We start from the raw sequence: 27,842 nt of genomic DNA, 5'->3' as shown, positions 1-27,842 counted from the left end.
GGAAGTAGAGCATGTGGGCAACCACAGCAAGGGGCGACCCTTTAGTGAAGTGTATCAGGTGCCAGGCTCGGTGCTCAGCACTTCGCACGCACGGACCCACCTGATCCTCCCACCCAGGCGTAGAAGGCGTTATCATCCCCGTTTAACGGATGATAAAGCTGCAGCGCAGCGACGTGGCATCACCTGCGCCGAGCGCACGGCTGGGGGGTCTGAAGCCGGGGCACCCCCTCCTTGAAGCCTCCCAGGCCTTAAGGCAGGACTGGGGGGGGGGGGGCATTCACCCTCCTGAACACCTGGGGGTGCGTGCCCAGGTCTACGCCAGCAGCGCCAGGGCGCGGAGGGTCGGGGGACCGGGCGCAACGTCAGGCAGGCAGGCGCCGCGGGCGGGCCGGCAGGGGGACCGAGGACGCGGGACGGGGGATGAGGGATGACGGCCCAGGGATGAGGGATGAGGGATGAGGGATGAGGGCCCGGGGATGCGGCGGAGGACCGCCCAGCCTGGCGCCTCAGGTGCTGGCGCGCGGGCGAGACGGGCAGGGCGACCCCAGGCGCCGAGGCCAGGGAAGGGCGGCCCCGGGGAGGCCGAGGAAGGGGCGCGGAGGAAGGGGACTCACCTCCCGCGGCGGCCCCTCCGGACTCGTCGGCCGGGCCCGGCCGGAGGAGGCGGGGACGGACTCCGGGCCGCGGGGGCTGCCGGGAGCCCGTTCCCTAGGCAACCGCGCCAGGCCCAGCTGAGCGACAGGCGGGGGCTAGAGCGGCAGAGCCACAAGTGGCGGCCGGCCAGCGGCGCGGAGCGGAAGCACGTCAGCGCGCTTCCGGTAGGCGTGGGCGGGGCTTCGCGCTCCTTCCCGGGATACCTGCGGACGCATGGCAGGTGGGTGCGCGCGCGCGGGGGAGCGTCCTGCGGCTCGGCGGGCGGTCCCGGAGCCCACCGGCTTGACCGGGCCTCTGTGGTCTTCCCGCGTAGAACTACTGGATGTGTGCGAGGGAGTGTCAGCACATCCTGACCCCCCAAATTGTAATTGTCTTTGTAAACTAGCGCTAGCGGGGGTGCTCGGGTGCCAGGGCTTGCATGCCCAGCTCCTCCCAAAACCTTTCCCTGAGTTCCCCTCGGGATTACCCGCCGCACAGAGCCCTTTGCTTCTAATAAGAGCTGTCAATCGGCGAAGTGCTCGCTGCGTGCCGTGTGGTGCCCTTAGTGCTCTGTGGGTCAGCTCGTTTGAGCCTCACCTTGATCCCACGTAGTAACGTGCGCAGGTTGGGAGGATCAGGGAGGGAGCCGCTATGCTGAACCTCTCTGCTCTGTGCTGGGCCTCTCGTTCCTGGTCTCTTTCCCTCCTGGCCTGGGGTCCCTTGGAGTTAGATCTGTGGTTTGGGTTGCTAAATATGGAGCAGACGGAGAATGAATCAGATGTGGTCTTCGCCCTCAAGGAGCGCCTACTGCAGGAGAGAAACCCTTAGGAGATGATAGTGCAGGTGGTAAAAGCTATTTCTCCATTTAACACATTTCATTTGTCACCTACTGTGTGTCTAGGTTAGGAGAGGGAAACAAGACATAGTCACTATTCGGGTGGCCTCACAGTCCACCCAGCAAGTCTACCACACTAGTGAGTGTCGGTGATAGTTCAAGAAGAGGTGCGACATCTAGTGCAATGAGTCCTAACCCAACCTGGGAGATCCAGGAAGATTTCTTTGTGGAAGGAGTGGCTTTCTGAAAACCTAAATCAGATCATATCACTTTCCTACTCAAAGCTTATTGGTTCCTTTCCACTGACTTGGAATAAACCTAAACTCTTTATCTTAGTATGTAAGGTTCCATTTGCTTGACCGCTTCCTCACCCAGATCCCTCCCCACCACCCTTCCATTATAAGTGATGTGGGGTCATGGAGCACAACAGTCAAGAAAGAATTCTTGGGATGTTGCGTGGTGCAACTTAGTAAGTTTATTTAAGTAGCCTGGGGACAGAACCTGTGGGCAGAAAGGGCTGCATTTTTGCGGTATGAAGCTGGTGGTTATATGCTTAGTGGTCAAGGGGGAGGAGACATGCAGAGGGTATTATACATGTTTCCTTGAATTTCTACCCATAAAACTACTTTTGCAACATTTCTCTGGTGCTTATCATTCAGTTCGATATTAACTATCAGTGAGATTTACAGACAGTTATGAGACCCTTTAAGAATGTAGCAACCGGGATCCCTGAGTGGCGCAGGGGTTTGGCGCCTGCCTTTGGCCCAGGGCGCGATCCTGGAGACCCAGGATCGAATCCCACATCGGGCTCCCGGTGCATGGAGCCTGCTTCTCCCTCTGCCTGTGTCTCTGCCTCTCTCTCTCTCTCTCTCTTTGTGTGACTATCATAAATAAATTAATTAATTAATTACAAAAAAAAAAAAGAATGTAGCAACCAGGGGCACCTGGTTGGCTCAGTGGTTGAGCTAAGTCTTTGGCTTAGGTCGAGATCCCAGAGTCCTGGAATCAAGTCCCGCATCAGGCTTCCTACAGGAAGCCTGCTTCTCCCTCTGCCTATGTCTCTGCCTCTCTTTCTATGTCTCTCATGAATAAATAAATAAAATCTTTAAAAAAAGAAAAACCAAAAACTTAAAAAAAAAAAGAATGTAGCAACCAGCACGTTTTATTATTATTATTTTTTTTAACCAGTACATATTTGATCTTTGTTCAGAACTATGTAGACTAAAGGTCAGCCTTCTGGGCTAAAGGTGAACATTTTTCTGCTTCTGCCCTCATCGTAGATACACTGGCCTTGCTCAGTTTTTCAGACTCACCAAGCTCATTCTCACATTAGGACCCATACTGTTGACCTTTCAACAAGCCTAAATAACATCTCTTCAGGGGTTCACTCTAACACAAGACCCCATTTTCTTTTCTATCCGGGCACTTACCAAGATACAAATTGGTCATGGTCATTTGGTTGTCTATTATCCACCTCCTCTTTGGAAAGTAAGTTCCATGAAAATGGTCCTGGTATGATTCATTCAGTCATTTCATCCCCCGTGCCTGGCATATTGTTGGTTAGTGGTATAAGTAAAGAATGAAGGGAAAACCAATATGATCCTTAAATAAGCAGAGCCTTAAAGAATACTAGGAGTTAGCCAAGTGAGTGGAGACACACATGGCCAGGGGAAATATTCTAGGTCAAAGTCAGAACTTGTACAGAGCTAGCCCTAAGGCATGGAGAGCAAGCTGGGGGAAGCTGGAGAAGTGGTAGAAAGGACTTGCATAACAGGCTGTGATATTGTGGTTTATAATAAGAAAATATTTGGTCTTTTTCTTGTTCTTGGCACAGAGGTAAAACCCTTGGTGTTTCTGCAGTGTGAGAATGAGCAGGATGTCTTGTTATGTTGATAAGGTGACTTTTGGGAAGGTGACCTTTGGATGGGGGCTGGTTCCCCCCTACAGAAACCAATCATGTGATTATTAAAGGGTTAGAATTTTCAGCCCCACCTGACTCCCCTGTGCCTCCAGGGGAGAGGGGCTGGAGGTTCAATCAATGGGCACTGCCCAGTGACTTAATCAACCATGCCTATGCAATGAAGCCTCCATAAAAGCTGACAAGGATGGGATTTGGGGAGCTCTAGGTTGATGAACATGTGGAGATTTGAGGAGAATGGTGTACTACTCACAGAGCATGGAGACTCTATGCCCCTTTCCGCATACCTTGTCCCCTGTATCTCTTCCATCTGGCTCGTTCTGATGGAAAGAAAAATAAATGTATACTTACATTTCATGTTTGCTCTCCAACTAAGACCATAAAAATCTTAGTTTGTTAAGACTTATTAAACTAAAGTTTGTTCATTTTAAACAGAGCAAAGAGCAATTTTATTTAAGTAAAAAAAAAAAAAAAAATTATTCAACCACAGCAGAGGAATTGCAATTTGGGATAGGCAAGCTACAGTGAACTATAGGCAAGTTTGAAGAGACAAATGGAAGGCCAGCATTCATTAGGTTTCAGGGGGAAACTGGGAAGGGTTACTGTAAACAAGTGTATTGGAGAAGAACAAGAGTTTGAGGTCTAGTGGTTTCTGCACAGTGGTTTCTCCCTTGGCTGTAGGCGACAGTTAATGCATTATTACTGGGGCAGGGAGGGAGGGCTCTTCCTTTTCTTAGAAGCAGGAAATAAAATTCCTATGTGAAATATGTCCTCCGTTGTTGAGATAATTCTTATCTTTTTATTCCTCCTTGTTGTGCAGGGCCGCAGCAAGTGGTAACATGTGTAAGCACCCCCCTCTCCAGGGCTTTCTGACTCTATTTTACAGGAGATTTCCTTTATTTTCACATTTCTGCCTTTAGATCAAGGTCTTTTCTCAAAAGCATCACTTTATCAAGAGTCAGGTTTTCCGTATATAGTGGCTTTTGTCCCTGGGTGCCAGGAAGGACCTTTCTGGTTGGAAGGAAAGTGCATAATGACTAGAAACTACTGAGGCCACCTGTGAGTAACAAGAAAGAGTACGAGGGAGGACTCAGCATTTCCCATCTAAAATCTCTTTCTTACGAGGTTAAGTGTTGGAGAGCATCTGGAAGCCCTCAGCTAGCATCACACTGTTTGGTACATCTGTTCCTGCAAAGTTTTGACAGGCAATGGGTACAAAGTTTAGAAGTAATCATACAAAGCAGAATTAAAAGTAATATGACAAATCCAGGATGATGGTTCTAAACCAGGAGCTCAAACCTGAAGGTAACCAGCTAAATAGATCAAAAGACCAGAGGTCATTGGGTGAAATTTGTTGTAATCAGAGGTCTCCTTCCCTGATCTTGTGTAACTGGGTTTCTCTTTCTCCAGACATATTTATCCAGGTGCAACAAACAGGTGGTATTTGCCATTGCATAAATGCCTCCTTGTTCAGCAAGTAGATTGTCCAAAGCTTCCTTTAGCCAACAAGTCATGTGATCATTGTCGAGCTGTTCTTGCTTTGGCTGTAGAATCGGCTACCTCTTCTAATGTTAGGGAGAGATTTCTGATCATGTGTTCATTTGCTCTTATTCCAACTACAGAGGAAAAGCCTCCCTACAGAGGCGAAACCAGGAGTCGTACAGCCCCCTGAAGTTCCCAGTTAAGAGAGCCTTGGAGGCCTAATGTGGCAGGTCAGCGGAGGCCTCTGGTTTGTTATTGTTTATTTGTTATAAACAATAAACATTGACTTCCAAGTTGCCAACTGTCTAAGCATTTGTATGCCTATGGAAAATGCTGTCCACTGTAAACAAAAATGAAACCAGGTGGTACCCAGGGGACTCCAGCTAAGGTCTTATTATTGATAGTTGGAATTTCCCGATTGACCTTTTCAATCCAGGGATGAAAGGAATTGGGATGACATTCTATGAGAGGCCATCCCTTCATTAAGAAATCTTTTCTAGGGGATCCCTGGGTGGCACAGCGGTTTAGCGCCTGCCTTTGGCCCAGGGCGCGATCCTGGAGACCCGGGATCGAGTCCCACATCGGGCTCCCGGTGCATGGAGCCTGCTTCTCCCTCTGCCTATGTCTCTGCCTCTCTCTCTCTCTCTCACTGTGTGCCTATCATAAATAAATAAAATTAAAAAAAAAAGAAATCTTTTCTAAAAATTTGCAAAGGGGCATAAACTTGTTTATATTTCCTTTAGGTGTAGGAGACCTCACTTAGATAAGGAAAAGAATGTGGGATTGTACAATTAACAAAGATGGAGGGATTTAACTGAGCTAGTGTGGTTACGACTGGGGAAAGGCTGAAGCAAATATGGGAATGCCTGGTATAATAGCCTAACTTGATAGGTAACATCTATAGGCTTGTGGGTGTAATCAACAGTGGCATTTGGCACTAGAAGGAAATTGGTTATAGGTAAGACCAGTCTCCAATATTGTGAACAGATCAGAGCTTCTGGTGACAGATCCAATAGTCAGGTTTCCTCCTTCTGCAGGCGATTGGGAAATGCGATTGGGGCATTGACTTTCCAAGAAAAAGAGGGTGAGGGGCGTCTGGGTGGCTCACTCAGTTGGGCGTCCAACTCTTGGTTTTGTCTCAGGTCATGATCTCTGGGGTTGTGAGGTAGAGCCACATGTTGGGCTCCATGCGGGGTATAGAGCCTGCTTGAGATCCTCTCTCTCCTTCTCCTCCCCACCCCCACCACTTGTATGCATGCTCTTTCTCTCAAAAAAAAAAAAAAAGAAAAGAAAAGAGAGAAAGAAGAAGAAAGAGGAGGGGATCCCTGGGAGCTCAGCAGTTTAGCACCTGCCTTTGGCCCAGGGCGCAATCCTGGAGTCCTGGGATCGAGTCCCGCGTCGGACTCCCGGCATGGAGCCTGCTTCTCCCTCCTCCTGTGTCTCTGCCTCTCTCTATATATATATCTATCAAAAATAAACAAATCTTTTTAAAAAAAAAGAAGAAGAAGAAGAAAGAGGGGGTGAAGTAAGAGTGAGAAGAGCAAAGGAAAGAATGTATATGTAGGTCTGGTCTGGTAATCCCAGGAAAGCTATCTGCTTCAGTGGCCTGCTTCAATTCCTGCAAATTTGTATTTTCGTGTCACCAGTTGGTGTGCAGGTCCAGTCAGGGTTTGGTGCTTTCTTTGGATGTGACAAATGAATCCAAAAGTCTATTCATTTTTCTAGTAGACAAGATCTCCAGGTTGTAGCTGTGATGTTTGAGGTCTTTGTCTCCCAGGAGCGTGCTGTAAAAGGATTGCTCTACTAAAGCATAGTTATTTTCAATAGAAGTAGTAAGGCTTTTACAGTATTGAAGTATGTTTCCTTTTATCACGTGTGGATCAAAAGAAGCAAGAGCCAAGTACATTGGGTGTCCTGTGATTATATCAAAGGGTAAGAGTTGATGAATTCCGAAAGGAGTAGACCTGAGATTTAAAATGACCATTGGCGGTACCTTTGGCCAAAGTAGTTTACAGATTTTTGCCAGCTACCTCTTAATGGTGCCAGTTCAATTGGTCCTGAGGATTGAGAGTGGTAAATATAGTGAGAGTGTTGTAAAACCAGCCACGTAGCACAGACTGGTCGCATCACCTGACCAGTGAAGAGTTCCCTAGTCACTGTGAAGTCCCAGGGTGGTCCTCCAGGTAGGAATGATCTTTTCTCTTAGAATTTTAGCTGCAGAGGCGGCAGTAGCCTGCCCACAAGGGAAAACCTCAGTTCAGTGGGAAAACATACAATCTATGGCTAAAACATATGTATCCATGAGATGGGGGAGCTGTAATAAAATCCACTCACCAAACCTCAAATGGTCCATAGGGCAATTAAAATTCCCGGGTACAGTGTGGACAGGTTTCCCAGGATTGCAGTTTGGGCAGTTGGGGACAAGCAAAGTAGGCACCTTTTATGGCCTTATTAATATTCCCCACCAGTAGTGATTTACAAAGGTCATTTTATGAGCAGAACAATGACGGTGTGCACAGTGGTCAGTAATAGGAATTTTAGAGTCTCTGGCGGGACTGGACTATTATTTGGCCCAGAGTTTTCTCTTTTTATCAAACTAACAATTACCAGATTTCCAATTTTGTTTTTCCTTTTCTGGGGCCATCTCTAGCCAGTTCTTCTAGATTGTCATTTGGGGAAACATCCCTTTGGACCACAACAGAGGTATGGTTGTTGGTTCCTTTGAGAAGAGCATTCTTGGTGGAAATATCACTGAGATGGTTCCCTTTAGCCTCCAGGGAGTCAAGTGTGGAATGCCCAGGAACCTTTATCAGAGCAGGGGGGCCTGGGTGTCTACAACTCTTAATTTTGGTTCACGTCATGATCTCAGCGTCATGAGATCAAGCCCCACGTCAGACTCTGTGCTGGGCATGGAGCCTGCTTAAAATTATCTCTCTCCCTCTTCCCCCCACCCCTTTATGCTCTCTCTCTCTCTAATAAAAATAATAATAGCCAGAGCAGCTGATAGGAGTATAGCACCTAATAAATTTTGGACATAAAATCCATTTGAAAATTTCTCCCTGCTAAAAGTGGGAAGCCGCATTGTTTCCATAATCACAAAATTGTGAGTCACTCTGAAGGCATATCTGCTGTCAGAGTAAATGTAGGCAGTTGTGCCCTTGGTGAGCATGCCGTGTGAGGGTGTACAGCTCAGCTTGTTGGAGAGAAGTAGCCTAAGGCAAAAGTATTGCTCAGTTACTTCAAAGGGAGTTGCAAGTACATATCCAGCACAACATTCGCCATTTCTACCTCTCACCTAAAAACCATCAGGGAACCATGAGAAGTCAGTGTCATGCAAAGGAGCCTCCTGTCAGTCATCATGGAGGGGAGTCACGATCTGCAGAGTTGGCATGAGCAGGGAGGTGACTGCAGCGAGGAGTTCTGGGAGGAGAGGTTAGGAAGAGGCTTTCATAGGAGGGGGACAACTGGCCAGAGGGTGAAGGGTGTTCAGGAGGGCTTCTACTGTCCAGGGCATGGGATGGCTACTGGGGTCCCAGACTGTCTCCTCACTGCCCTTAGCCAAAAGGGTGGTGGTGGGAATGGCTCTGAGGTATGGTGCCTGGTCCCACAGGGCCTGTTGTTGGCTGTAATGCCCTATGGGGTTGATGGTGATCCCCATACCTGGGAGATCCACCATTACCTTGGGTGGGTAATCCCAGGGAGTTCCCTTCCTTTTCATATATAGGTGGGAAAAAGGAAAGTTGATAATTGGGATGGCCAAGGGCAGGGGGATTTATTAAGCTTTCTTTTAGGTATTAAAAGCTAAGTCTTAAAAAAAAAAAAAAAAAAAAAAAAAAAGCTAAGTCTTCTTGACCTTCCCAAGTACTGGGATCAAGAATCTCTTTCCAATAGGGACGCCTGGGTGGCTCAGCAGTTTAGCACTTGCCTTCGGCCCAGGGCGTGATCCTGGAGTCCCGGGATTTTAACTAGAAGGGGAAGATCCCAGTTTGACCCATTAATGAACATAGAGTTAAAAACTACCCATCTGGGCAGCCCCAGTGGCCCAGCAGTTTAGCGCTGCCTTCAGCCCGGGGTGTGATCCTGGAGACCCGGGATCAAGTCCCACGTCGGGCTCCCTGCATGGAGCCTGCTTCTCCCTCTGCCTGTGTCTCTTCCTCTGTGTGTCTGTCATGAATAAATAAATAAAATCTTAAAAAAAAAAAAAAACTACCCATTGGATACTTTTATCCAAATAAAACTATCCAAATCCAAGTGGATACAGTGTTTAAAGGAAGACCAGAGTTTTCTTTAAAAACGGTTTGGAGGGGCGCCTGGGCAGCTCAATTGGTTAAGCATCCAACTCTTGAGTTTAGCTAGGGTCATGATCTCAGGGTCATGAGATTGAGTATTGCATCAGGCTCATGCTGAGTGTGGAGTCTGCTTAAGATTTTCTCTCTTTCTTTCTGCCTAGCCCTGTCCCATCTGTACACATGCATGCACACACTGTCTCTCTCCCTCAAAAAAAGAAAAGAAAGAAAAGAAAAGAAGAAAAGAAAAGAAAAGAAAAGAAAAGAAAAGAAAAGAAAAGAAAAGAAAAACCAAAAAAACAACAATTTGGAGCCAGCTGTAATAATCACACATGAGTTCATTGGGCTTTTGGGTACAAGCTTGAATCTTAGTGCATTCAGCAGGTTTTGGGCATCCCTTAGCGCCCGCAGGAACTCAATAATATAGCAAGGCAGGGGATAGTGTCCCATCTATGGTGCTAAAGATCTTTCCATGCGGCCAGCATGCAGGGCTGCATGAGCATCTGGCTCCGGGCTCCCAAACAGACCAGGCTGGGCCACTCACTGCTGACAAAATCCACAGGCAGAGACGGGTGGTAGTGACACAAGATAGGAGTTTATTTCAGTGAGCCCAACGCAGGTGGACTCATGTCTCAAAGACCCTCTCCAAAGTGCTGAAGATGCCTCCAGGTTTATATAAGGAGAATGTGGGACAAAGGTTGGTGGGTGCGTGCAGGGGGCAGTGAAGGTCAGGTCTTATCGCCTTGGGGTCAGTCATCAGGGGTCCTGCTGACTCGGGGCATCCTTGTTGCTTGAGGGAATAGTTTTGGTTCCCCTCACAGGTTGCTTTGCCAGCTGGTTCTCTTGCCTGAGTTAAGAGATAAGCTGGAAAGGAGAACTTAGTCATCTAGGAAGTACTGACTGAGGTCAGAATGGAGGTCATTGGCGTCCTCTCTCACCAGCATCCTCCCGAGTGGCAGGTTCACCCAGTGCTGGGACTGGCCCTCGACAGCACACGTGTGTAATAGTGGGTATAAATCTCAGAAATTGGGTTGATAAGTTTGAATCACCATATTAAGCAACTCAGCAAATCTCTGAGGATCTACAAGGGTTTTCAGCAAATCTAAGATTCCCAAATCTCACTTTGGGAAAGTCTTTGACTGTAGCTCCGAATTCAGCTTTAGTCCAGAGCACATGAGAAATTGGGGGTTTAGCATTTGGATCCTCAGAGGGTCTGACGGTAATGGGGCAGGTTTTAATAGGCTTGGGGAGAAGGGGAAGGACGTTCAGAGAGAGGATTGAATGAGGAAGTTCAGGGTATGAAGGAAGTGGGACAATGTGGGAAAGAGGAAGGTGGCCCTGGGCTTTGTGCAAGGTGGCAGTCCTGTGCCCTGAGACCAAGAGCATGAGAGGAGAGCACAAGGCCTCAGAAGATCTTCGTCTTTAATTGTTTGTTCCACTCCGTTAATTTGGAATCAGTATTTTACAAAGAGGCAACTTGAGAGTCCTGAATCTGTTTAGAAGCCTCCAGGTACCCATCAAATTAGGCATCCCATGGAGTCTGCTTAATTTTAGCTCCAGAGCTTTCTAATTAGTTCCAAGAAAAGTTTGTGGGGGTCAAGAATTCCCCATAATGGCCATCGAAGTTTTGACTTGTCTTTGGTTAAGTTGGTCCATTTAGTCAAAATGCATTCCCACCAAGTCACAAGGGTTCCTTTTTCTCCACATCCTCATCAACATGTTATTTTTTGTCTTTTAAAAAAAGTTTTATTTATTTATGTGAGAGAGAGAAAGAGAAACAGAGCAAGCACAAGTGTGGGGGAAGGACAGGAGGAGAGGGAGAAGCAGACTCCCCGCCGACCAGGGGGCCCTATATGGGGCTCAATGCCAGGACCCTGAGATCATGACCTGATCTGAAGGCAGATGCTTCACCTACTGAGCCACCCAGGCACCCCTCTTGTCTTTTCTATACCAGCTGTTCTGACAGGTGTGAGGTGATACCTCATTGTGGTTTGGATTCACATTTCCCTGATGATCAGTGATGTTGAGCATCTCTTCGTGTGTCTCTTGGCCATCTGTATATCTTCTTTGGAAAAAGGTCTGTTCAGATCCTCTGCCCATCTTTTAACTAGATTATTGGTTTTTTGATGTCGGGTTGTCAGAGATAGACAAATATCATATGATTTCATGCATATGTGGAATTTAAGAAACAAAACAAATGAACAAACAAAAAAGGAACAAAAAAGACTCAACCACAGAGAACACATTGATGGTCACCAGGGCGGAGGTGAGTGGGGGATGAGGGAAGCAGGTGGTGGGGATGAAGGGGCACACTTGTGATGAGCACTGGGGCGTATATGGAAGTGTTGAATCACTATATTGTGTGCCTGAAACTAATATAACACTGTACGTTAATATACTTGAATAAAAATAAATAAGTAAGTGATAATAATGCATGTGAGGGGAACTATAGCTTTTTTTGAAAATATTTATTTATGGGCAGCCCCGGTGGTGCAGCGGTTTAGCGCCGCCTGCAGCCCAGGGCGTGATCCTGGAGACCCTGGATCGAGTCCCATGTCGGGCTCCCTGCATGGAGCCTGCTTCTCCCTCTGCCTGTGTCTCTGCTTCTCTGTGTCTCTATGAATAAATAAATAAAATCTTTAAAAAAAAAAAAAGTCACATTCTCTTTAAAAAAAAAAAAAAGAAAATATTTATTTATTAGGGAGAGAGAGCACGAGCAGGGAAAGGGGCAGAGGCAGAGGGACAAGCAGACTCCCCCCCCCCCCCCCAGCAGGGAGCTTGATGCGGGGCTTGATCCTGGGACTCTAGGATCGTGACCTGAGCCAAAGGCAGACGCTTAACCAGCTGAGCCACCCAGGTGCCCCCAGGACAATAGCTTTTAAACATAAAACCATCTGGAGTCCCAGAAGGAGGACCTTCTGAGAGAGTAGAGAATCAAGATCCTATTACTCAAAATCTGATGTTTGAAAAATAAAAGCAAGTACTTTAAGCGGATCCTAATAGTCAGGTGCTCCTCCAAGGGGAGGACTCGACATCTGAGAGACTCTCCAGAGGATGAGCACGAGAGCTCCGTGGAGGCACCGCGCTCAGGCCTGGCGGTCGTCATCCCCTGGGGTCCTCTCCTTCGGACCCCATTCTGACCACCAAGTAATGTAAACTGCAGACAGCAAAGAGCATCTCTAAGTAAAAAAATGAGCTTGTTCAGGAATAGTGAAGGAATTCCAGTTCGGGACAGTTCGCCACGATGAATCGTAGGCCAGTCGAAGAGGCAAAGGGAAGGGCAGCTTTGATTAGGTTTTAGGGGGCAGTGGGGAGGTGCTGATCACATGTCTGTGGAGAGCAAGAGTTCGAGGTTCTAGGGCTTTCTCATTGGTGCCAGTGGTAGTCAGTGCGTTGTTGCTGGAGCGGGGAGAGATCTTCTTTTTCTCAAAAGCAGAAATGAAATTCCTACGTGAAAAGTGTCCTCCCTTGTCATAATGATTCCTATATTCCTCCTTCCTGCTGGTCATGCGGGCCGCAGCAAGTCGTGTGTGGGCACGGGAGCTGCCCTTTCAGGGCTTCCCCACTCCATTTTAAATGAGGCTCCTTTTGTTTATTTTCACAAATTTCATAATAACTATGTTTCTTTTACTCCCTATCAGCAAACACTCTTGGAGGAACAACGCCCAGAAAACCTGTCTTATCTGTCAGTGCGAGGAAAATTAAGGACAATGCCGCTGATTGGCATAATTTAATCCTGAAATGGGAAACCCTTAATGACACAGGTTTTGCTACCGCAAATAAAATTGCCAACCTGAAAATCAGTTTATGGTAAGTACGTATAGAGCTCCTCGTGCTCTAAGCCCCGCACCCTTAGTGATCGGACACGAGTCTCCTGGGAGTCTTCTAGGGCGGGAATGGTAGTCTTAATCCACATGCATAAATTAAATTCTATTAAGAAAAGCCTGGCTGGCTCAGCGGATGCTCAACCGCTGCCTTCAGCTCAGGACGTGATCCTGGGATCTGGGATCGAGTCCCGCATTGGAACTTCCTAGCAGGAAGCCTGCTTCTCCCTCTGCTTCTCTCGATCTCTCTGTGTCTCTCATGAATAAATAAGTAAAATCCTAAAAAAAAAGTAACAAGTGGTAAAATGTTGTATGGAGGTATAAACTGTATATGTCTATTTTAAATAAAAAGTTACGCTACAGGGCAGCCCTGGTGGTGCAGCGGTTTAGCGCCGCCTGCAGCCCAGGGCGTGATCCTGGAGACCCTGGATCGAGTCCCGCGTCGGGCTCTCTGTATGATGCCTGCTTCTCCCTCTGCCTGTGTCTCTGCCTCTCTCCCTGTCTCTATGAATAAATACATAAAATCTTTAAAAAAAAAAAAAAAGTTACGCTACATATTGTTCACAGGTTATGTCTATAGAAAATTATAAAAATGGATTGGAAGGACACAGGCCTTCTGGCTGTGAAGCTCACACCTTTGGGATGGATGAGTGGTGGGCAGAAGATCAGTACGGCTTGGACTTCACAACGTTGCACTTTGTTTCTGTGATGTTGTGATTTATAGGAAGAAATATCTCTTTGGTCTCCCTCCCTGCTCCTGGCACACAGCTCCTAAAACCCTTCTGACTTCCTGACGGATAAGAGCAATAGGAGCATCCTCTGTTAAAATGTTTGGTCTTCTGTCTTCCAGAAAGATCCAGGTGAAAGGAGTGTCTTATTGTTGATAACATGTCCTCTCCAGCCACCTCTGAGTTAATGTTAAGGAGGTGACTTCTGGAAAGCCTCATGGGGACCAAGCAGGGGGTTAGAGAGTGTGAACTTTCAGCTCCAGCCTCTCACCCACCTCTCAGGGAGGGAGGAGGGCCTGCAGGTTGAGTCAGTCACCAATGGCCAATGATTTAATCAATCATGCCTACGTAATGAGGCCTCCATAAAAATCCAGAAGGATAGGTTTGGAGAGCTTCTGGTTTGGTGAACAATAACATCTCTACGTGCCAGAAGGGTGGGTGGCACCCAAACTCCACAGAGACCCAAGCCCCTGTGCTCAAGACCCTTGCCCTATGTACGTCTTCATCTGGCTGTTCTTTCATATCCTGTAATATCCTTTGTAATAAACCAGCAGTCTAGTAAGTAAACCATTTTCCAGAGTTTTGTGACCTGTTCCAGCAAACCCTTCAGGTCCAAGGGGGCGGTCATGTGAACCTCTTATTCAGAGCCCGTTGGTCAGAAGCACAGGGAACATCCTAGACTGGTGTTAGTGTCTGGAGTTGAGTGGGACAGCCTTGTGGGTCCAAGTGTTGACCTGTGGGACCTGAGGCTGTTTCTGATAGATACTGTATGAATGGACTTAACTTGTAGGGTGCCCAGCTGATGGCCATCAACTGTGGGAATTACTTGGTGTGGAGAACCCCACTCCCCACTTTTGATGACTGCGTATCAGGTATCAGGTGGAGGATGGAGAGTAGAGGAGACAAAGGAGTGTATTTTTCCTTAGCAATTTCTTTCTTTTTTTTTTTTTAAGATTTTTCTTATTTAGGGGCACGTGGGTGGCACAGGTGGTTAAGCATCAGACTCGTGGTTTTGGCTCAATCCTGATCTCAGAAATTGAGCCCTGTGTCACCTCCACACTCAGCACAGAGTCTCCTTGGGATTCTGTCCGTCTCCCTCTGCCCCTCCCACTCGTGCTCTCGCTCTCTCTCTCAAAATAAAGAAATCTTTAAAAAGAAAAAAAAAGATATTTGTGTTAAAAAAATTTTTTTTCATTTATTTGAGAAAGAAAGAAAGCACAAGCAGGGGAAAGGGCAGAGGGAAGAGAAGCAGACTCCCCACTGAGCAGGGAGCCTGATGCGAGGCTCCATCCCAGGACCCTGAGATCATGACCTGAGCTGAAGGCAGACGCTTCACCACTTGAGCTACCCAGGTGCCACCTCTCTCCCCGCAGCAATTTCTTTAAAAAAGACAAAGGAGTCATGAGAAAACCTGTTAGTGGAAGATTTGCTTCATTATTCTTTGCACTTTCCTATGTATATGGTTTCTTTTTTTTTTTTTTTAAGATTTTATTTATTTATTCATGAGAGACCCAGAGAGAGAGGCAGAGACACAGGCAGTGGGAGAAGCAGGCTCCATGCAGGGAGCCCGACGTGGGACTCGATCCCGGGTCTGCAGGATCATGCCCTGGGCTGAAGGCGGCGCTAAACCGCTGAGCCACCCGGGCTGCCCACATATATGGTTTCTTATTTCTCAAAGTTACAGTTCTGTGTTCCTAAGTCATTGTCCATTAGCTAGAGTTGAGAGTCTCAACTGCTGTCACCCGGCTCTGGCCAGTCCCCACCGCACATCACATGCCACAGGTCCTCTGCTGCCTTCCTGCCGAGGCCTGCCAGCAAGAGACAGTTCTTTGCCTTCCTGCGTAAGGAGCTTTCTGATATTGTCTGTTCTGTTTTTATGTTTAATTTTTCCCTGAAGTGTTGTGACCACACTAGATTAATTTCATGCCCCACAGGCCCCAGGGTTCAGTTTACCAAATAATTCCCAGATGGTGAACTCTGGGGAAATGGTCACGTCTCAGTCGTCATTGTACGCCCAGCACAGAGCCCTAGGCCGGGGATGCTGTGGGCCTGCATTCAGCTGACTCACTCTAGCACAAAACTGGTGGATGTGCTCATTGTGGACGTAAATAGTAATCATATGTTATAGCCACGTGAGATAACACCTGTGCCTAATGTCTGACACGGTTATGAGGAGATCACGCTTTCCAGGGTCTGCCATAACGAAGTGAGGTGCCTTTCAGAGTGTACTTTGTTTCCACTCCTTTCCATCTTGTCCAGGAGTGAAGACAAGACAGAGTTACAGAGCAGCAGCCCGGCTTCTAGGGAAGATGCGGACAAGAGACTTCCAGAATATAGCAAGGAGCTGGAGGCGCTGTGTGAGGAGCTGCCAGACCACCTACGATGCTTTGGTGAGATCCAGAGCCCCTGGCCACCTGTGCTCACAGTCACCGAGGCCCAGGGGTGTACTTGGGGCTCCCTCAGTGCTCTGCAGGTGTCCATGCCATGGGAGGTGCTTTCCTCTTTCTATTTTTTATTTATTTTTTTTTATTTTTTATTTTTTTGGTGCTTTCCTCTTGACACCGATCTTTCTCTCCTTAGCCTCTTCCACTTGCCCCCTAAATCTCAGTGCTCCCCAGGATGCTGTCCTAGACCTTTGTTCTTTCTGCCCTACATGATGTCTAGTCCATCTCACCCCCTTCCGAGGGCTCTGTGCCGTAAATATTTTGGGCTTTGTGGGCCATACCGTATCTTGTCACCACTGGCTCCACCAGGTAGCAAGGTGCTAAAATGGGTCAGGGAGGGTATAGAAGCGAATGGCATCGTAGCTGGGGTGCAGGGGTGCACGAGCACCTGGCTCCGGGCTCCCAAACAGGCCAGGCTGGGCCACTCACCGCTGACAAAATCCACAGGCAGAGAGACAGGTGGTGGGGACACAAGAAAGGAGTTTATTTCAGGAGGCTGACGCCGGGAGGATGCTGGACTCGCGTCTCAAAGACCATTTCCAAAGTGCTGGAAAGACCCGCAGGGTTATGTAAGGAGAATGTGGGACAGAGGTCGGTGGGTACATGCAGGCGGGCAGTAAAAGTCAGGCTGATCTCGGTCATTGGGTCAGTCACACGGGGTCTTGCCAGTTCCGGGTAGTTGTCATTGCTTGAGGGGGTAGTTTTGGTTCCCATCACGGGGATGTACAAATGGAGGTAGTTCAAGTCTCTGTCAGCATGGCTATGTTCCAATAAAACTTTATTTATGGGCGCTGAAATGTTAATAATTTTCATGTGTCGTAGAATATGCTTTTCACATTCTCTTTGAACTATTTCAGAATGTAAAACTCATTCTGAGCTCTCGGACCATACGGAAGTCGGGTGTGGGCTAATTTGGCCTGTGGGCCCTGCCAGCACAGGAGAGATGCTCTCAATGACTAACTAATGAGTGGGTTCCAGTACCTACCATACCTGCCTCCAAATGTAGACTTAGCCCCTCCTCTCCTTGCCGGGCACATTCTCACACTTGGGTAACTAAAACTTACCCGTGAACATAGGATATCTTTATCCTTTAATCTTTTTTAATGGAAAAGTTTCTGATACTTAGCATGATTCCTTACCTATTAAACAGAATATGTGGAGCATGATTATATTTCTTCAAGATACCAGTTGTTCAGATTTAGGATTCTAACTGTTCTAAAGCTGACTAGCAGTGTAAAAGAGTTTTTCAGGGAAAAAAACACTACCCCTTTTATTTTATTTTTAAGTAGGCTCCACACCCAGCGTGGAGCTCAACGCAGGGCCTGAACTCACGACCCTGAGATCAAGACCTGAACTGAGATCAAGGGTCAGATACTTGACCTACTAGCCTCCAGGTGCCCCCAGTTTAAAATATCATATCACAGATGCTGGGTGGCTCAGCGGTTTGGCGCCTGCCTTTGGCCCAGGGCGCGATCCTGGAGACCTGGGATCGAATCCCACGTCGGGCTCCCGGTGTGTGGAGCCTGCTTCTCCCTCTGCCTGTGTCTCTGCCTCTCTCTCTCTCTCTCTCTCTCTGTGTGTGACTATCATAAATCAAAAATAAATAAATAAATAAATAAATAAATAAATAAATAAATAAATAAATATCACATCACAGATGCTTGGGTGGCTCAGCGGTTTAGCGCCGACTTCGGCCCAGGGCGTGATCCTGGCAACCCGGGAACGAGTCCCACGTCGGGTTACCTGCATGGAGCCTGCTTCTTCCTCTGCGTGTGTCTCTGCCTCTCTCCCTCTCTGTGTCCCATGAATAAATAAATAAAATATTTAAAAATAAATAAATAAAAATAAAATATTACATCAATTATAAGATGCATTAGGGCTTCAGAAACACTAAAACGAGAAAATAAATGGTCGAGGACACTTTGGTAATTTGGCCTTTTCTTTGTGAGTGAAATCAGTACTGTCTTTGGGATATTTAGGATGCTTATGGGGCTACATAGTCTCCCCTAAATAAACGAGTAGGTTTTGGTAATTGTCCTGTTTTGTGTTCTGCCTCACATTGCCCTGGGGCTGTGCTGCGGGGAGACACAGTTGCCCTCCATGTGCCCCTCGAGCAGGTAACAAGACGGGTCCACGACTTTGCGTTGACCCCCACACACAAGAAGGTGGGAGAGTAAAGGGTGTGGGCTTTGCGAGATCTGCCTTCTTGGTCTGTCACCGTGTTGGCAGCTGTGTCTCTGGCAGGTGAGGTCTGGACACAGATACCGGTCGGCAGGTTGTGGACCCAGGCTAAATAAGCCATTGAAATTGACAAAGTTGTAAGTTCTAGAAAACTGCCCACTTTGTTTTCTTTTCCCCAAATGAACTCATTTGATCATGGCAAATATTTTGGGGGGCGGGGAGCACCTGGGTGGTGCAGTTGGTTAAGCATCCACCTCTTGGTTTCAGCTCAGGTCATGCTCTCAGGGTCGTGAGATCGAGCCCCACATCCAGCTCCGCATACCGTGCAGAGTCTGCTTAAGATTCTCTCTCCCTCTGCACACACTTTCTCTCCCCCTTCCCAAGTAAATGAATAAATAAGTCTTCTAAAGAGATGTATTCTTGGGCAGCCCCGGTGGCACAGCGGTTTAGCGCTGCCTGCAGCCTGGGGTGTGATCCTGGAGACCCGGGATCGAGTCCCACATCGGGCTTCCTGCATGGAGCCTGCTTCTCCCTCTGCCTGTGTCTCTGCCTCTCTCTTCACTCTCTCTGAATGAATAAATAAATCTTAAAAAAAATAAAAAATAAAAAGATGTATTCTTGTTTGAACAAAAAAGCAGATGTACATATTAAAACAATTTAAACAGCCAAAAAGCAGGGTGCTCAGTCAGCTGAGCTCCAGCCTGACCCCCACATTGTTTGTCATTTTGATGCACCACTGCCCCCCCGCAGAGCCTCTTCACCCCTCATTCCCTTCCAGGATGAAGCATGTTGCAGAATCTCAAAGCTGTGTCAGAACAGGAAACATTTTCAACACATACTAATGTGACTTTTATAAAATGTAAAAAAATCTGAAAGGATTTTGTTTTTATTTTTTTTTTAAGATTTTATTTATTTATTCATGAGAGACACATAGAGAAAGAGAGAGAGAGGCAGAGACACAGGCAGAGGGAGAAGCAGGCTCCATGCAGGGAGCCTGACCTTGGACTCAATCCCAGGACTGCAGGATCATGCCTTGGGCCGAAGGCAGGCACCAAACTGCTGAGCCACCCGGGGCTCCCCAGGATTTTGTTTTTAAGGCCATTTGGTTCTTGCTAGATCACACGTTCTCATTTAGAACTGTACCCGCTAGAAAGAAGTTTCAGAGGGGAGCCAGTGGGGAAGAGAGGGTGTGCCTTTCATTTCAGGCATGCCAGGAGTGATTGGTTGGTTTTGTGTGTCCATCTTAGGTTCTCCCCATTCTTCAGTGGCAGGCTGGTACCCAGGGACTCCTTCCTCAGCCCCACTAACCTGTGCCGAGGAGGGACAGCGTGGGAAGATGTTAGCGGGGAGAGTCAAGGTCCAGAAAACCCAGCTAGCAGGATGGACTGAGCAGCAGCAGAGGAAATGTGGGGCACCTGCCTTTGGTCCCTCTGACCTGCAGCACAGGCCCGGGGTGAGGCAGGTCAGGGGAAAGTCGCCGCTGGGTCGTAGGTGACCGCGTGCTCATGGTCAGCCGAGTTCCCAAGATCTTCAGATGAAGCCTGGGCTGTGTGCATGACAGCCAACAAAATGATGGGAGACAGTGTGGATGCGTGTCTGGAGGGGCCTCGTGGGGACCTGGGGGAGGCCACCCTTGTCAGAGAGATGTAATTGGAGGAACTGGAGTTTTCGCCCAGAAAAGGGGGGACCAGTAGACAAAACAGCTGCCGTCACAGCCAAAAGGCTGTCCCAAGGAAAGGAAGCAGCCTCCTGGTTTTCTGAGGCCTCTGAGGGGACGAGAGAGATCCCTGGTCCTGGCAGAGGCTTTGGCTCCCACCAGGGAACAACGTGGCAGGTCCTATGCGGAGCTGGAAGGGGCTCCCACGGACGGGGTGTGTCTCGTGGCAGGAAATGTGCCCCCAGAAGGCTGGAGGATTACTCGGTGGGTTTATGACCAAGCTCCTGGCGGAATGAAGTCCTGGGCGGAGCTACGTCAGTGTACACACATTTCCTCCCTTCTTACACCTACCTCGCTATTTGTGTTAATCCCATCCTGTTTATTTACTTAACATTTTTCTATAATACAATTAAAATCACATTATACACATGGCAGCTGAATATTGCCTCCCCATCAGTCTTTGAGCCCGGGGCCTACTCCCTTTTTCCTAAGAAGGGGAGTTTTATTTCTTTCAAAGGCAAGTATGAGTGGGAGGGAGAGGCATACCGGCCCGAGGCTAGTCCCCCGAGTTGGAAGGTAGGCCATCCCACGTGGCACAGGGTTACTAAGCCACAGCCAAGTGGCTGTGGGACGAGGCAGGGCCCCACGTCTCTACAGACTCCCCAAGCCACAGTGTCCTGCTCCAGTGAATTTATTATCTATATTTATTTTTTTTAAGATTGTATTTATTTATTTATTCATGAAAAATAGAGACACAGGCAGAGGGAGAAGCAGACTCCCTGCAGGGAGCCCGACGTGGGACTCGATCCCAGGACCCCGGGATCACGCCCTGGGCCGAAGGGAGACGCTCAACCGCTGAGCCACCGAGGGGCTCATATTCTCTACATTCTTAGGGACACTTTATTTATTAGGACAGTCTCCAAGCTCAGAAGGCTTGAGCAGGTATGACAGAGGTCGCGTAAACCATCCCCAGCCTGCACCCCGTTTCATACGCGACTGTCCTACACATCACAAACGCGTAGGCCACGTATGTTGTAACGAGTGAGCCAGTATTGATGCGCTGTTGTTGAGGGAAGGCTGTAGTCTATTCGCATTTCCTTCACTTTTCCCCAGTGCCCTCCATCCCGGGCGCCACAGTGAACGTAGTCATGTCTCCCTAGGCTCCTCGGGCCAGCACAGTCCCACAGGCTTCCCTTGGTTTTTATAACATTGACAGTTTTGGGGAGTACGGGTCAGGCATTTTGCAGCTGCCCCTCACTTGGGAGCTGTCTGATGACTTTCTTCTGGTTTGGCAGGGGTTGTGGGTTTTTCAGGGAGACCACAGAGAAGAGATATCATCACATCCCGTCAAGGGCGTGGACTGTGACCCCGCCAGATCGCCATGAGTGTTAACCTTGACCACCTGGCTGAGGTGCTCCCCGGTTGCTCTGCAAAAGGAGCTCCTTTCCTGCTGTGCACACAGCCCACCCTGGAGGCATGGAAAGTTCTTCCCCACCTCCTTGGGGACAGAGCATGTACATAAATCCTGCCTCTCTTCCCCCACCTATTAGTTACTGGACCATTTGTTTCTAGCAGTATGGACTCATGGGTTGTTTTTTTTTTTTCCACTTTGGTTATAATATATTTATTTCTTTATTTTGTTCCTCAAATTGTTTCTGCTTTGGCCATAAAGAGTTCTGTTGGCTCCTCTGTCCCTTTGACATGCTTCCACCATTGTGAGTTTTTGGTTTGGGTGTTTGCGAACACTTCCTTACTTTCTAGCATTACGAGGTGCTCCAGGCCCATCCCATGTATTTCCTGCCTCCATCCTAGGATCAGCCATTTCTCCAAGGAGCCCCTGTTGCTCTTATTGGAGCATGGTTTTAGAAACCAAGATCCGAGTGCCAGCTGTCAGGCACTAAAATCCTCTGCTCTGGTGAATTTATTCTATTTTGAAGAGGTTTGGAAACAAGTTCTCATTCTATGTTCAAACCGAAAAGTTAATGTTATAAGGCTTTTTAATATCATTTTTCCTGTTCTCCAGCTTGTGGAGAGAGTGATTTCCCAGACTTGGCTTTGAATGTCTTTAATGAGTTTGACCTTGGCAGGAGGCTTTCACACACCCCTTTCCCTAATCTGGATGAACATTTTGCAGTTTGGTCGGTGGGAGGAGGTGTACTGAGGTTGAGCTGGGAGTGTGGGCAGGTTCATGTCCTGCAGGTTCGGGGCTGCTCACTGCATAACCTTTGTCTCTGTTGATGACCTGGGTCAGGCCTCCAGGATTTTTCTTACTCTCCTGATCATTTATAAGCTCTGCTTTGAATTAGGTGGCAAGAGGGAGCTGCTGCAGGATGCAAAGAACATAGGATGGTGCATCAAGAGACCTGGGGTCAGGAAACATGGTGGGGGTGCTGGCTTTGACCTTCCCTAGCTCAGCAGCCCTCAGGATCGTCCCAATTCTATTACAGAAATGCTGAGTCCTACTTCCTGGGATTGGGCCAAGCGATATAGCAAACCTAAAAAGATTGGGAAGAAGAGTGTAGTCCTTTAAAAATCAAGGTTAGTGGGACACCTGGGTGGCTCAGCAGTCTGCCTTTGGCTCAGAGCATGATGGAGTCCCCGGGATCGAGTCCCACATCAGGCTCCCTGCATGGAGCCTGCTTCTCTCTCTGCCTATATCTCTGCCTCTCTCTCTCTCTGTCTCTCATGAATAAATAAATAAAATCTTTTTTAAAAAAAAGTCAATGTTAGCTAAACTTATATCACTTCAGTATAATGGGAGAGTGGCTAAAGAACCAAGTGTAAGGAATTCAGATTTTGACAATTTATAGGTCTCTGTACTTACCCGTGTACCTAGGACTAAGTATACATAGGAGTTAGAATGTGGTCTTAGTAGGTCTGTGCTGCTTGAAACTGAAATCTTAGTCACTTCACCCCTTTTTTTAACAAACCCATCTATAGCTCCAACTAGGTACTTCAGAAATACTTGGTCTTCTTCACCACCACGTGAAAGGACACACTTTGTCAGAGCCTCTGCTGGCTCATCCGTGCAGTGGAGATGGTGCCCGGGTCCCCTGCAGTGGCCGGGCAGATGATGTGGTCAGTGGCTTCCCGTAGAGCACACCCACCGGAGCACCGTGGCCGTCAGCTCTCACCACTTCCCGTGTCAAGTATGTCAGGCTGCCTTTCATTACCACCGTTCTACAAATGAGGAAACTGAGCCTTCAAGGTTTCAGTAATCTCAGAGGCAGCTAATAAAAGTCAGAAATGAACTCATATAATATACCCTTTCTCTTCTCATTGCATAAAAGTGGAGCCTGCCTTGCGATTCCTCCGGGTTTTCGGTGCTAAAAAGTTAGTGCCTTCAGAAATCTTAGCGAAGTGGGAGTCGGCAAGCTTTTTCTTTCCAGTGCTGGAAATCCAGGGTTTATTTCTGAAGTAATCCAGATTAATGAAATTGTAGCAACTCTCTGCCTCCATCTCCCCAGAAATGTGCGGCGCACAGTTAACAGTGTTGAGTTATTGGACTTTGGGTCCCAACAGACTTCTACATCTTAGCTCCGAAATCTTAGAGTTATTGAATCTGAGACGGGAATGGATTTCAGATGAGGTTCTCATGTTCCCAATTAATCTCTTTCCAGGCCAAAATCCAGATGAAAATGGAAAAGCTGTCTTCGACCACCAAGGGGGTTTGTGAGCTAGAGGACTACCATTACAGGGACGGGAGGCATCGCCCTCCCCTGTTTCACACGTGGCCCACAGCCTATTTCTGTAAGTAGTTCTCTCCTCGTTGATTCTCAGGAGTAGAAATCATGAGGGCATTTGTGTTCTTTAGATCTTGATGAAGCTGACAGGCTTTGAAATTCAATTTGAGGGATGCCTGGGTGGCTCAGCAGTTGAGCGTCTGCCTTTGGCTCAGGGCGTGATCCCGCAGTCCTGGGATCGAGTCCCACGTCGGGCTCCCTTCATGGAGCCTGCTTCTCCCTCTGCCTGTGTCTCTGCCTCTCTCTCTGTGTCTCTCATGAATAAACAAACAAAATCTTAAAAAAAAAAAGAAAAGAAAAAAGAAATTCAATTTGAGAGGACCCACTGGAAGGGAAGGAGATTGAGGGGCATCCTAGAATAGGCATTTCTTCTTGGCTCTAATAATTACCAAAGAATATTAAACATAATTACAGACATGGGAAGCAAGGTGCCTTTATTGCCCCTTTAAAACCAAGTGGTCGGGGTTGGGGACACGAGGTGCAGCCCCTCAGTGGCTGAGTCTGTAAAGTGCCTACCTTCAGCTCAGGTCGTGATCTTGGGGTCCTGGGATGGAGCCCCGTGTTGGGCTCCCCACTGAGCAGGGAGCCTGCTTCTCCGCTACCCCTCCCTCAGCTTATGCACTTTCTTTCTCTGTGTCAAATAAATAAATAAATAAACAAACAAACAAACAAATAAATAAAGATTAATCTTAAAAAACACACACACAAACAAACACCAGGTGGTTGGGGCACCTGGGCTGGACCCAGTCCATAGAGCCAGTGACTCTTGATCTTGGGGTCATGAGTTCAAGCCCCACAGTGGCCACAGAGATTACCTAATAAAAAAATAATAATAATAACCTTTAAAGAAAAAAAAAGAAAAAAAACAAGGGTACAATGAATTCCACATCCTCTACAGAGGCAGAATTCTTTTTTCTTTTATAGAAAGATGGGTTTTGGGGTGCCTGGGTTCCCCAAAACCCATCTTGGGTTCAATTGCTGAAGCATCCAACTTTTTTTTTTTTTTAAGATTTTTATTTATTAATTTAACAGAGAGAGAACATGAACAGGGGAGAAGCAGACTCCCTGCTAAGCAGGACCCCCCCCACCCCCTCCATGCAGGGATCAATCTCATGACCTGAGCTAAAGACCGACTGAGTCACCCAGGCATCCTGAGCATCTGACTCTTGATTTCAGCTCGGGTCTTGATCACAGGGTCATGAGTTCAAGCCCTGCATTGAAAAAAAGAAAAATTGAGGTCAGTTCAGCCAACCCCACAGAAGAAAACTACTGGAACATGGGTTACCTTTTTTTTTTTTTTTTTTAAGATTTATTTACTTATTTGACAGAGAGGAAGTACACGCATGTGCACAAGCAGGGGGAGGGGCAGAGAGAGGGGAAGAGAGAAGCAGACTCCCGGCGGAGCACAGAGCCTGATGCAGGGCTGATCCCGCAACCCTGAGATCATGACCTGACCTGAAACCAAGTTGGTTGCTGGGACACCTGGGTGGCTCGGTCAATTAAGCATCTGCCGTCAGCTCAGGTCATGAACTCAGGGTCCTAGGATCGAGTCCTGCATCGGGCTCCCTGCTCAGCGAGGAGTCTGCTTCTCCCTCTCCCTCCGTGCACACTCTCTCACTCTTTCTCTAATAAGTAAAATATTTAAAAAGAAAAAGTTGGATGCCTAACTGACTAAACCACGCAGTGGCCCCTCAGAGTTACCTTTAGCTTTGTTAGTTCAAAAGAAGGGCCTACCTATTTGATGCTGATTTGAGACCTCACTTCTAAATAAGGAAGAAAAGGGTAAAACCATTTGATGTAATGTGTCATTGGAATATTGTCAGTTTGGGGTGAATCTGCTGTTTATGATCATCACAAGACTGAAGAGTTGAGCAGAAAAGTTTACACTTACTTATTAATTTCATGACACTTCCCACGCCGTCTAATCCTACTGATCTGCACAAGCCGGATGATGAATACCCTCCCGGTCCTTCCTTATCTCCGTGTTCTCGCCAAGTGTGGTTTTCAACGAGGAGCTTCTCAAAGTGGCACCTCACCCCCAGGCAGGAGCAGTTCCGTGAATTTCTGCTCCTAAAGGGAGATGTTTTGTTTCAGATGAGGTTTCCCGAAAGCTCTCCGACATGTACCAGAAGGAGCTTCTCCTGAAGCGCACAGTCATTGAGGAGCTGGCTCACACCATGGACCACGACCTCACCCTGAGCTACTTGTCCATGTGGCTGCACCAGCCCTACGTGGAGACCAACAGCAAGCTACTTCTGGAAAGCATGCTGCTCGAAACGGGGCACCGAGCCCTGTGACCTCCCAGCTCTGGGCCACTGGCTACTTCTGTGGCTCCCATGGTGGTCCTGTAAGACCCGGGGCTGGGGCATGGCCACCCGCCGACCTTGGCACCTTCCAGGCTGGGTCACTTCAGCAGCTCCCTGTCGCCTCTCCAGACGGCGTGCTGCTGGGAGTGTCTGCCATGCAACGTCATGGGCGCCTATCATGAATCTGTCACCCAAAAGGACTTCTACGTGAAATAAATGAGCACTCAACAGAATGATGGAGTGATCTTGTTTTTGTAAGTTAGCTGTATTTATATAATATTTATGTAAAAAGCCCTGGTTCAGTATTTTTACTTTATATCTATTATTGAAATTTTTATGATACTATATTAGTTTTATAATTACAATTAATGTTTAACAGTTAATTAAATAAGGAAGAAAAGGTAAAACCATTTTCTTCTCTCATGAATAAATAAATAAAATCTATAAAAACGAATGAACAAAAAACAAACAAACAAACAAATTAACAGGGCAGCCTGGGTGGCTCAGCAGTTTAGCGCCACCTTCAGCCCAGGCGTGGTCCTGGGGTCCTGGGATCGAGTCCTGCATCGGGTTCCCTGCATGAAGCCCGCTTCTCCCTCTGCCTGGGTCTCTGCCTCTCTCTGTGTATCTCATGAATAAAGAAATAAAATATTTAAAAAATAATAATAAATAAAGTCTAACTATCATAAAAGCAGCCCCTCAGACATTGTACATTCTCAAAGCCAGGTGGTCAGCACTTGGCAGAAATGGTGTTGGCTCCAGGCTGCCCTGCCCAGCAGGCTGCTGTCATGAGCTCCAGAGGCAGGTGGGCTGGACAGGGCCCCCGAGACACGAAGTCCGTTGGCACTTTTATGTTTTGGGTGTACTTAAGAAAGAAATGCTCTTCGGGGCACCTGGCTGGCTTAGTCTGTGGAGTGTGTGACTCTCTCGGGGTTGCAAGTTCAGGCCCCACGTTGGGCATAGACCTTACTTCAAAAACAAAAAAAAAAAAAACAAAATCAAAACAAACCAGACAGTGAAGGACTTGATACTGTGAGCAGGACTTTCTGGGACATTCCATGAGTTCTTGGCACCTCATCCCCCAGACATCCAAGTAGCCCAGGAGAGCTAACAGAAAGGGCTCATATTGCTAAGGACACACATAAAAGTCCTAGGATCGAGTTCCATGTCGGGCTCCCTGCATGGAGCCTGCTTCTCTCTCTGCCTGTGTCTCTGCCTCTCTCTCTCTCTCTCTCTCTGTGTGTGTCTCATGAGTAAAATTTAAAAAAAAAAAAGGAAAGAACAAGTTCACGAAACAGAGCACAGCAATGGGGAAGGGCTTCAGGATAGATTCACAATAAGTGCACTTAATTAAAACTAAAAAAAAAAAAAAGACCACACTCACACACACAAACCCCATCCAGGAAACCCAGAAGCTTTTACAAAAGCAGCAAAGCCGTCACAACATGCCACACGGCTCAGCCACGAATGACACTTACGTGTCACAGATATGTGACCTGACAGTTGACCCGCCACCACGCGTGCTCTTCGCCACACGTTCCGGAAGTCCTGCCTTTGTGCCCCAGGGAGGCTGCCCCCTGGTTCCCTTGCTGCTGGGTGGCGCGGCAGGTGTCGGCCCCGGGGCGGCCCCTTCCCTGTCCCTCCGTCCAGGTCGGGCCCTGGCAGAGCTTGCGGTGTGGCTGCCCCGCGGGCCAGCGAGCCAGACGTGTTGCACGAGCAGGAGGTTGCACGAGCACCTGTCGTTGGAAGGCGCTGGGGCCCTGCTGCCGCTGCTGCCGCTACAGGCTGACCCGCGACGACGTGGC

The 27,842-nt window shown here is 47.8% G+C and overlaps 2 protein-coding genes across 4 annotated transcripts in view; one reads left to right on the top strand and one right to left on the bottom strand.

Moving 5' to 3' along the window:
• TECPR2 (tectonin beta-propeller repeat containing 2) overlaps positions 1–750 on the bottom strand; it is a 100,361-nt gene extending 99,611 nt beyond the window's left edge. For all 3 annotated transcript variants that reach the window (XM_038545785.1, XM_038545787.1, XM_038545786.1), the window contains exon 1: positions 615–750. The gene's annotated coding sequence lies outside the window, so the exon portion shown is untranslated. The remainder of the gene's footprint in view (positions 1–614) is intronic.
• On the top strand, positions 732–26,270 carry CINP (cyclin dependent kinase 2 interacting protein). The gene is made up of 5 exons (XM_038545983.1): positions 732–874; positions 12,796–12,964; positions 15,966–16,179; positions 23,609–23,738; positions 25,826–26,270. The coding sequence occupies exons 1-5, from the start codon at positions 868–870 to the stop codon at positions 26,026–26,028; spliced, it is 723 nt and encodes a 240-aa protein (XP_038401911.1). The 5' UTR covers positions 732–867; the 3' UTR covers positions 26,029–26,270.
• Positions 26,271–27,842: the final 1,572 nt, after the last annotated feature.

The sequence above is a fragment of the Canis lupus genome, chromosome 8, assembly GCF_011100685.1.
Source record: "Canis lupus familiaris isolate Mischka breed German Shepherd chromosome 8, alternate assembly UU_Cfam_GSD_1.0, whole genome shotgun sequence".
In the NCBI taxonomy this organism is placed as follows: Eukaryota; Metazoa; Chordata; class Mammalia; order Carnivora; family Canidae; genus Canis; species Canis lupus.
The sequence above is the reverse complement of the archived record's forward strand: the minus strand, read 5'-3'. Positions and strand labels throughout refer to the sequence as shown.